Source organism: Pagrus pagrus (assembly GCF_965226575.1).
Source record: "Pagrus pagrus genome assembly, chromosome: 4".
Lineage (NCBI taxonomy): Eukaryota > Metazoa > Chordata > Actinopteri > Spariformes > Sparidae > Pagrus > Pagrus pagrus.
The window spans coordinates 21,453,661-21,465,159 of record NC_140188.1 but is presented as its reverse complement, the minus strand read 5'-3'; the positions used below and the strand labels follow the sequence as shown (position 1 = coordinate 21,465,159).

Genomic DNA, 11,499 nt, shown 5'->3' with positions numbered 1-11,499 from the left:
TGGATTGTCCATACAGCTTACTGTCAGCAGCGTTCTTGGGTAATATGTCTTCGGTAGAAAGTTTAAATAAAAGCTTTTCAGAGTGGATTATGGGACATTGTTGTGGTGTTAAATATTTTATATGTAAATTCTTCAATGCTGTGAGCACCTCAAATAAAACTCCAGTCACCTTCATAGGGCATTTTCAGAGCACACATTTTGACTCGTCATAGTAGAAGAAGTGGAGTTTCTGTTAATGATGGCTCTGTTCCATTTAAGTGCCTCAGTAAGTAAGTGAGTGTATGAGCAATATCTGGACCCTGCCACTGACACATCTAAATGTAATTCAGCCATCATTAATATTATTAATTACACCTGTTCTTCTCCCCACGGTGACATGTCAAAATGTCTGCTGTGGGAAGAGACTCCTGTACTGCAGAGGAGGCAGAAATCTCAAAGATGGATTCTTTTTATTAAAAATTAATATCATTGCTTTGTTAGAAAGGTTCGGCGTAAAGAGGTGTATGCTGGGATGCATGTTACTGTTGACTGATACATCTTTGAGGATGCCGTACTAAGCCACGATGGCATTAGTGGTAAGTAATCTACTCAAGTACTGTACTTAAGTACAATTTTGAAATACTTTATGTATTTCCAATTTTTGCTACGTCATACTCCAATGGCTGTATATATTTTTTTACACTTAAAGTTACTTCTTACATAAAAAAAACATCCTTATTTTGTGACACAATAGTATATACTCTGAAGTTGGCAGTGCTGATGAACTATAAACCAAGATTTTTTATTGTACTACACTGCCTGTTTTTTGGCTAGAATTTTTCAAAAACATGTCGAGTGCTGAGATACAATAATGTTTGTTACTAGCTGGCAGCCTTTCTGTTTCTGAGCCAGATACAAGCACCATCCAACTAGCGATATGTCACCCATCAATGGCTCAGAGTGTTTATTGGTCAGTGCAGTGCATTGTGGTTATCTACCTTTCGAGCAAAAGGGAATATCACAACCATTTGTCTCTGTTTTCTCTGGTCATGAAGCACCAATTTCAAAACTATTTGTGTCTTTCTACTGCACAGACAGTCCAGTTTTATGCATGGGCTATGCTAACACCCCTCTGCTTCATCAGGTACCACATCTAAACACATGTATTCAGTTTTTTTCTTAAATGTGAATTACACATTTGCATACACATTTCCTCTCTTGCTCAGATATCACAGTTTTCTTCAAATAGTTGCTGTTGCTGTTTTGCAACGTGTGAGCTGCGGCTGTTCAGAGACTTCTTATTCCTTGGCTGCTCATAAAGTAGTTGGCCATTTAGTTGTCTTGAAGCATGAAACAAGATTAGTACTGTTCTTTGTTTTTGATCTTTTTGCATCTGTCTCTTTCTTCTCTGTCTTTTCTTCTTGCTCTTTCAGCTGGTGTAATGATGTGACTCGCCAGCATCACTGATTGACTTTAATTTATACATCACATATTCTTTTTGATTTGGACCACTTTAGTTTGATTTGGTGGGATAATTTCAGGTCAGGATCCAATTAGTATGAAACTTAAAGATTCCCCTACCATTCATTTTCAGTCAGGAGCTACACAGTGGCCTGGTGGTTAATGCTGTAGCCTTGACAGTCAAAGCAAGATGGTCCTGGATCATGCGCCCACTGCCGTGTGTGAATGTCTTTCTGTTGCCTGCTCTGGTTTCCTCACACAGTCCAAAGACCTGCAGATCAGGTGAACTAGCAGATTAAAATTGCCTGTATAAAAGCATTTGCCTGATGTTAATCCGATGATGGACTGGTGACCTGCTTCCCTGCGATTTGTGCATGCAGGGATAGTCTCCTCCCCCCTGTGACTCTGAGCAGGAATAAGTAGATATACAAGATGGATGTGTGAAAGCTCCCTACCTCCTTCTTCAAGGTTATTTAACAATTTCCCCATTATTTCGTCAGTAGACTCCGAGGATTATCTACAACCCCCCTGTGCATACCAGGAGTCACAAAAACGGCGTTGACTCTGGCAGGCTGACTACTTTCTCTCTCCGTCCTTTCTCTCTGTCCCTGTTGCTGCTGCTCTGTCATTGCTAAAAGGTTTCCAACCATTGCCAAACAGTCAATATATATCCAGCGTGAGGCCGCCGAGGAAGGTTTAACCCAGCAGATGACATTCAGTACAGCGCCATAATCATCGCCTCCTAATGAATTAAATAGCCTTGACATTTCACAGCGTGCTTGTCCTTTTCCTGCAACTGCTCGGCTGTTGTATCCCTCCTTTCATGCATTCTGTCGCTCTCTTGTTCTTATTCTTTCTCTTGCAGTGTTCCAGGTGCCTTCTGGCCTCTTGCACCCCCCCTCCATTACCCTACCTCATTTCTATATCCCTCTCTCCCTCCCTCTTACTCCTTCCCTCGCTTCTTCTCACTCTCATCGGTATGCTACTGCACGCCCAGCTGTCTATGCAGGCAGAGCTGAGAGAGAGAGAGAGGGAGGGAGGAGGGAGGGAAAGAGGGTTTGGAGGGCGAGAGTCACTGTTTAGCAGCAGAGACAGAATCCAGCTGGAGGGTCACGACCCTAAATGACCGTCCACGCTCACACACACACGGGCACGTTCAATAAGTCATACACCCGCACTTCCCTGATGGCAGGAGCGATAGGTCATTCGCCAACAATGTAGGAAGAGAGAGGGAGAGACAAAAGGAGAGGGAGGGAGAGAATGAGAAAGCAGGATTTAGGGATGAGGTGGAGGTGTGTTCGGTGCTTGCTGGGCCATAATTGTCCGGTGGTTTGGCAGGGAGGCTGGCGAGGAAGGATGGAGACATAGAGAAAACTAGCAGTGGAAGGGGCATGGCCTGCAGGAGAGGAGAGGTTTTGTAACAGAGTCAGAAAGTTTCTTTTGTCCTGGAATACAGATGAGGGCTGGATGGATGACTGCCTGGCTGCACTGTTACGGGACAGACAGACGGATAGACTCATGTATGCACAAACACAGCCTCGGGGTCTGTCTGAGTTTCCTCCGTGAGGCACACAGATGAGTATGCAAGAACATCACAAACAAAATATATAATAATAAGCAACACTTTCATTATTGTAGACTTAAAGCCATTGCCATTGAGTATGTGGTTTCCAATTGTGTCTTGTTGCTTTTAAAGATCCCCTTCATACATGTGTTAAGGCAAAGTTCTCTAATGTGTGTCTGACATGGGTTTTGCAGAAAAAAAATGGGCACCTACTCGATCTGCCTTTAACTGTTGGACACAAGATGTCTCCTACTTCACTGTAAAGTCCATTCTCAGTGTTGTGCAGTGGAGGCTTCAAGTTTCCACATGACAGTTGTGTGTAGTGTATGTTGGACAGGGATTTGCTTCCAAACCATTTGTGATGGCACAAGTCACGCTCGTCGTCCTACCTCTTAAAATCTAACTTTCAACAAGCACAGATACATTTTACACTCTCAGTAGATGAATGTTAAGGGTCAAACTCAAACATTCAACTATAGGAACAAGAAGACAAGAAAAAACACAGTTTTGACTTGAGGGGGATTTTTTGAAATTATGGTGGCATAAGCCTTTGTATTGATTTAAATGAGTTTATTTAGGGTGAAATTAACATTATGAAAAAAAAAAACCCTTATCAGAGACGACCTCGAACACTTGTTTCTCTTGCTTTTACTTCTGAAATACAATCACAAAAAGCCTGATAGATTTGTGATAGAGCTTCATTAAAAACAAGATCAAGGAAGGATCATATAAAATATGGAAACACAAATATTGATCCTGTGAGAATGTACTTTTAAAGGTAAAGTTAGTATGGATTACATTTGTAATTTTTAAAGAATGGTCAAGGAAAGCATATGCTATTTAATCTTTTAGTATATTTCGATAGAATATTCTATGTTCTGATACAAACACTCGGTACTGCTGCAGCAGGACTTTTTGTGCTCTGTTTTATTTATATGACACATTAAAAAGTTATTTTGTAATTCAGAGCTTTATTTTCCTTGGGAAATATCATATTAATGAAGCAAAATGGGCAAATTCCATGCTTAATTAATGCTTTCCTAAATGTTTAATGTTAAAGCGATGTAAAATTAAACATGAAAACAAAACCTTTATCCTTTTTATTGACCGGATTGTATTGCAGTGTAAATAGTTAACTATCTTGTCAAGTCTTGTTTTATTCTCTGTGGCCTGTCGACTTTTGAATAATTAAGATTTATCTCCGCTTGTATATACACTGTAGACTTTTATCTAATAAACAGACACATGGTGGCTCAGTTTTCCTGCAGACAAACAAACATAAGCACTCTTGCTGACACACATGCACACTGTATCCATCAGTTCGGCGTTATCAAATTCATTCTAGCACATTTCTCTTATGGGATGAATGAGAAATTATTTTGCTTCTGATCTCTAATGATTGTCAACATGAAAGATCTTAACAAGATCATCTTTGAGGACTAAAGACAACTCTGAAGTCTGCTGAAGAAAAAAAAACAAAACACAAGGGTTCAAAGCTCCAATCAGAGCTATAACATTTATCTTGGTGCCGTGAGTATTTTAATTAGAAGGGAATTCCCGCTGCCCATGATTACTGAGGCAATATGGGACTTTATGTCTTTGAATCCGATGTTTATTCCCTGAACAAATAAAAGCATGCTATATTAATTCCTTTAAAAAGTTGAACTTTAGCTAACAAATTCAGACAGGGAAAAGTTCATAACAGCAGACACATGGGGAAACTAAACAACCTCCGGTAAAACCGAGGACAGGTTACATAATAACTGTCAGTGGAGCGGCGCTCACCAGCTGCGGAGCTATCGCGAGAGGGGCGCTGGTTGCCACAGTAACGCCAGCCCGACACAAACGCCCTGAGCACAGAGGCTGGAGCATGCCGCCGGCGAAAAGCTGAAATATTGAAATAAAAACCGTGAATTATTTAAACATTGGGCTCAATTAAATGACAATAAAGCAGGCTGAATGTAAAGGTGAAAGACTGATTATATTGGCATGAGCGGGTAGACCGAGGACAGTCACAGAGCACAAGGTAAGTCGAGTATTTTCAGCAGCTGTGTGAATTAAGTTAATGTCCTTCAAGTTACGTTAAAGTTAACGTAGAGTTATGAGGCCTGGTTAGCTTGACTCACTCTCAGTTATCGTGTCTGTCACCTTTGCACGACAGTTGCTTAGGGCTTTTTAGGTGAGTCACTGGTCACTTTAGCTTTAGTCAAATGCCTCTTTACACAGACTCCTTCCTGGTAACTGTTGCGCAGGAAAACTGTCGTTAGTCTACCTAACGCGAGGGTCAGCTAAATGTAGCCACATTTCCCCATTTGACTCTTGTTGTATGCTAGTCATGGGCAAATACTTAGCTATATTAGTTATAATAGGATAGAAACTTTAGCAAAGACAATTTTGGCTTGGACCAAGACAACTGAACTAACTTATAATGATACGCTTTCAGCCATTTTTGCCAAAAAAACAAAGATGTCCACTGTGAGTGTCACCTGAATGCTTCTGTAATGAAGGTGTAGCTTTGACAGCTGCTGTTGTCAAGAAGAACTACAGGCTTCAGTCTGCCTACAAAAGACCATCTTCACCTAAGCATAGCTATAACACAGGTGTTGATAATGTTAATCGAGGCAGCTACATATTAGGTTGCTGGTATAGCTTCAAGGGCCATTGTTAATGATATTACAAGTTGAAGTAAAAGATTGAAGACTTTTTTATGCCCACAAAAGAATTATATCACAGATTTTGAGAACAAAATTGTTAGTGATAGTGAGCACTTCTCCTTTGCCAATAAAATCTATCCACCTGACAGGTGTAGCATATCAAAATGCTGATTAAAAAACATTATTAATGCACAGGTGCTCTTTGAACTGGTCCCAATAGCTGAAAACGCTTTACAACACTTGTCACATTCATCCATTCACACACACAGTCATACACTGATGGCAGAGGCTGCCATGCAAGGTGCCAACCTGCTCATCAGGAGCAATTTACGGTTCAATATCTTGCTCAATGGCACTTTGACGTGCAGCCAGGGGAGCTGGTAAGTCAAACCAGCGACCTGTTACTGGACGACCTGCTCTACGTGTATCTCCTGAGCCACAGCCGCCCATACAACACAGTGCCACAAATGTTGCAAGTTTTGAGGGAGCATGCAATTGGCATGCTGACTGCAGGGATGTGCACCAGAGCTCAGCCGCAGGCCGACACCACACCAGCCCAGGACCTCCACACCCCCGCTTCATCACCTGCATGATTGTCTGAGACCAGCCACCCAGAGATGGTTTGCACAACTGAAGAAATTCTGCACAAACTGTCAGAAACTTTCTCAGGGAAGCTCATCTGCATGCTCGTCATCCTCACCAGGGTCTTGACCTGACTTGCATGGGCAAATGCTCACCTTTGATGTCATCTGGCAGTTTGTAAGTGTTTCCTGGATGAATCCTGGTTTTCACTGTATTGGGAAGACAGTGTCAGGGTTTTCCCTTGCTCAAAATACAGTGGAGGTCTGCTGTTAACTTGGCAGACCTCCAATATGTTTTTGGAGTTCTAATAATTATGATTGAAGAAAATGATAAAATGTACCCTTTTCAACATTGAGCTAAATACAACAGATACAGCTAACATGTAACTTAACAGTTTAACAGCAAAGTGAGTCCATCATTTATACTGTAACATAAGCTATTGTATTTTCAAAAGAACACCTGTGCACTAATCGTACTGTTTAATCAGCATCTTGATATACTACACCTGTTTGGTGGATGGATTTTCTTGGCAAATTAGAAGTGCTCACTGACAAAATTGTGCTCAAAATCTGAGCAATATAATTCTTGTGTGTGCATAAAAAAGGTTTAAATCTTTTACTTTTACTTGAAGGGTAGTAGATAGTAGAGTAGTCAAGTAAAAATGCCCTCTGTGGAAAAGGTCTGTAAGATAGCTATCATTGAAGCTGACCTTCTATTAAGGTTCTGATTTCAGTCTGCTATACTGTACTGTTGTTTTCGTCTGGTGGGTGGAAGTTTCATACAAGGTAACAATAAGTGAAATGTCAGGGTCTTTGAGGTTACCCACAGTGAGCGAAACTCACTGTAGCTAATAATCACCTCCACCTAATGTCACTTTGCAATAAGCTGAGCAGGCTAGCAGGTGTGGCTGCCTTGCTCTCCTGCTCTAACTATATATAATATCTACCTTACTGGCTAATTGGCTTTTACTGGTGGAAAGAGTTGCCAGTCATTCGTCAATACAGTAAGTCTGCTAGATACAATTTAAACACACTGGATCGCCTGTTTTAGCTGCCTCTTATACATTAGAGCAAAATCCGTGCCTGCTATTTTGCTCGTTTTACTGCAGCAGCGTTCATGTATGGCAGTGCGTGATTTAGCCTGGGCTCAGTGGGATAGCCAGTTTTATGCTATTACTGTTGGTTTTTATTGCAGAAGAGACTCTTCGGAGAGAGAAAAAAAATAGCCAAACGAAGGACACAGGAGGAATACCTGAGCCTCCAGAAAGAAGAGGCATGAATTCAAATGGCTTTGTGGTGCTTCCTAACAACAAGGCCAAATCCGTCAAGCTCAAAGCCAGGTAAGATGAGATAAGATCAATTATGTCATTTGAGGCATTAGGTAGAAGCCCATTAGGGTTACTTGGCTGCCATACTGTTTCCATCTGTTCCTATTAAAATTCTGCCCGGAGAATGAGCATTTGACAAAATGGAGTTTCAGGCGAGTTAATCATGTGACCTGGATTCTGATTCAGAGCAGTGTATTTGTTTTCTTCCTATTGGGCAATGCAAAATTGAGCCCAGTCTCCTATGTAGTTTCTCATTTCCAACAGGTAATTGACTTAATTGATGTCTGCCTTGGCGGCACCCTGATCCAGTGACTAATTGATTAAAGTATTGATCAGTCATGGCAATGGGGATCTGCTAGTGCAGCAGATGAATTGAACATATTGATGAAAGCCTGGCTGCCCAATCTGACAAAGTAGGTCATTTGTATGATAGATTGTTATTGATTGATTGCATAAATGTGAGTGTGTGTGTGTGTGTGTGTGTGTGTGTTTATGTTGCCATAGGAACATGCAAGAGCTGCAGTTGAAGACGGTGACTCTGGGCCAAGAGGGACAAGAGATGGAGGAGAAACTGCAACAGCTGAAAGAGAGCATGAGTAAAGAGAAGAAGGAGAGAGGGTGAGTATTAGTGTAGCAGTGAGAAAAGAAAGGAGAGGGAGAGACAGACAGAGGAGGAGAGAGGGGCAGACCTTAGTGGGGAGGTGAGAATGGAAGTAAGATAGTAGAAAGCAGAAGTAGGAGATAGGGTGAGTGAGAGAGGGGACACAGGGTAGTGAAGTATGTGCAGGATGGGCTGCAGTAGCTGTAAGAGGAAACAGAACTAAGGTAGATTTAAATTCCTGAAGGCAAGTATCAGAACAAGTAAAACGGTCTGTAAAAACTCATAGATTTCCGGAAGCGGCAATTGCAGGTGTATTTTTGGACCTCACTGCTTCCCAGAGATCCAGTGTCGCCCGTGTGATGTCAGTCAGTTGGCAGTTGGCAGCTTTGCCATGCCTCCATAACAGCACCACATGAGGGCGAAAAGTGAATGTTGTCTTCTGAGACGGTAATTATAACACTAAAAAATGGTTGCTATAAAAGTACCGTTATTTACATATTTATTCATTGTTGTGTCACAGTCTTTTCTTTGTTTGTTCAGCCATGACCGTGAACACTAATGTTCACTGTTTACTCCCAACGCTAGTGACCGGGACAAACAAAACTGATATGTCGCATGCGAACCACCTACCCTCTCTGGCCAACCAACTACGTTATGTTATTACTTTAACACCAGGAAAAGACAACACTCATGCCATTTCACAATACAGAGCCAAATTCTAAGACCTAAGATATATAGTATCATATCACAATAATGATTTTTCGACCTGTTGCTCAGCCCTACCCACGAGCAACAGGTCTCTAAGAATGAAGCCCTCCATCTGTCTGCCTGTGACTGTCCAACACTTTAACACAATGCAGGATATCTCAACAGCTACATGCCTGATTTTCTCGAATACTGGAATATATACAGTATTTGATTTGGCATGCTCTGATACTGAAATTGTACCATTATCTTGGTTACAGTAACTGCCAGTGTGAGCTTAAAAATGATAAAACTACCATCTGTGGACAGATGGGGAGGAAAGAGACAGGAAAAGACAGGAACCAGAGAAGACAGAGAAGGAAGAGGGGGAACCAGACAGTAAAGGGCACTGCTCAGAGAAAGTCGAGGGACAGAGGATTTAATTCAGCGAATTGGTAGTTAAGTGGCTTAATGTATAGATGCTGGATAAAATTAAGTCCAGACTGTCACAGCTAAACACATAGAGAACAGAGCAGGTGACAAATGGAGAGACAGGAGTCGGTTAAGCAGGTACGGTAAGGTGGTGAAAAAGACTCCAACAGCTGTAAAAGAGCAAGCAACAAGAAAGCTGAGACACTGAGTAATAGAGATGGATGGAGGAGGAGACTAAATGAAAGCGAGGGGGAGGTCGATGACTTCTCTCCCTATAAAGGTCAAAAAAAGGATCCCATGAAAGGAAAAAAGGAACGGTCAGAGAATTGAAAAAGGCCACTTATAGATGAAGTAGGTTCATGCTCATAAATGTAGTGGACTCTTCTAAAGGTCAGTGCTCTAATGCAGCCTCCCTCACTGGAATCGATGGCCAACAATATTCCCCTCATGTCGCGTTAAAAGGACGGCACACTTAGCACAAACAGAGGACGCAAGAATAAGCAACAGTAAACTGAAGAAGGAAGACTAAACTGGAAGATCATAGAGACAAGTACTGACCCAAGTACTCCATTCATATTAGTTTTTCTTTTCTTACTTTTCCCTCTCATAATCAAAACTACAAGTCATGATTGTACCAGTCTGCACTGTATTCTGCTTGACATTCTTTTTGTTTTGCCCCTGTAATTTCCACTATATTCCCAATAAGGATTAAATTTGTTTATAGCATGCAATATATTAACTGTCATAACTCCTAACTCCAGAGTAATTGCACAGGATCTACAGAGGCTTAAATGTTTACTGGTACAACATGTGCACTGGTGCCCAGCAAATGCTTGTATTTATTTCTGTAAATATCTCTCCCATATTTGTTTAATTTTGAGAGGCGAAGGCAATGATGAAAGGCGAGAATTACAAAAAAGGTGAAAAGAAAGTTTCATTATCTTTGAAAGTTTAAGTTCAGCACAATGGAACCACATGTTATTCCCATGATACTGTTCAGCGAGCATTTAGAGCCCAGACGCTGTCCTTCAGTTGATAGTCTTTCATCTGAAAAAACAAAGAATAAAAACAAAGGGTGCTCTTGTGACAGTATTAAGAGTACAGTATTAACTTTATAGATTAAGAATTAACACAGTATCTTTGAGGTTTTGCACCTATGTGGGTGAAGGCCTTTCTCATTACTGAGAACTGCAAGTTTGAACAGCAATTATTTGGACTGTACTTACTTAGATATGGACTTTGAATTGGACCAGTAATTTGGCTGTGACTGCTGACATTTCACACATCCACGACAACACAAGTACAGACATGTCTTGTCTCCCAAATCCACAACATCATATTAACACAAGTCTACTCTTAACTTGCCTGCAGTAGGAACACGTTGTGATCGTGTTCTCTTTGAGGCAGATTAACTGTATTTCTCTCTTGTAAGGGCTAGGCCTGCATGTAATGAAATTGCCTGAGTCAGTGTGCAAACTGATCATAAGCAATGGAAACTTTCTATCATGATCGGTGTCATCATGACAGTCATCATATACAATCAGCTGAACATCAGTTGTAATTTTGTCTCCAGTATGTTTTTCTGTTTTCTAGTGGCTCATTAGTATGTGTGTAAGTGTTTGTGTGACGCTTAAAATATAAAAATCGTAGGTGCCCTTCTTTAATGGACTCTCACAAACAAAAAATCATTTATTTTTGCTCCATGTTTCATTATAGAGTATGTACCTTGCCCATTACTGTGACTATCATCCAACAAATTCAGATTGAGGGGCACCCCAGCCGGTGTGAACAAGAAATTAATTTGCAGAATGAAAACAAACACTGGTTATTAACGTGATTGTTTGATTCTCTGTTCCCAGCTCACCTAATTTCATTGATAAGTGTGGAGATGCGTTACCCAATGTGAAGTTATGGAGAACATCTTAATAGAGGTGTATATCACAATATATGAGCACATAACTTAGACACAGTTTTAGGGAGAGGCAGAGTACATATATTACACACAGAATCCTGCAAAATGTAACAGCCACAGAAAGGTTATCTACACACACATACACACATTTACAGCCAGCACAGCTAATTACAATATCAGTGATTTAGAGCAGAGGTATGCTGAGAGGCACTCGTTCCACATGATGTATTTCCTTTGGTTTATATTCATACATCATGAACAAACAAGGAAATGCATATTGTAGATTATAATTGTAGGTTAATG

General features: G+C 40.9%; 1 protein-coding gene across 1 annotated transcript in view; it reads left to right on the top strand.

The window, feature by feature from the left end:
* The first annotated feature begins 4,837 nt into the window (after positions 1-4,837).
* The window catches only part of zbbx (zinc finger, B-box domain containing), a 57,736-nt gene continuing 51,074 nt past the window's right edge, over positions 4,838-11,499 (top strand). The window contains exons 1-3 of the mRNA XM_084350112.1: positions 4,838-5,030; positions 7,435-7,579; positions 8,072-8,185. Coding sequence (XP_084206238.1) covers positions 7,515-7,579; positions 8,072-8,185 — 179 coding nt within the window. The 5' untranslated portion in view covers positions 4,838-5,030; positions 7,435-7,514. The remainder of the gene's footprint in view (positions 5,031-7,434; positions 7,580-8,071; positions 8,186-11,499) is intronic.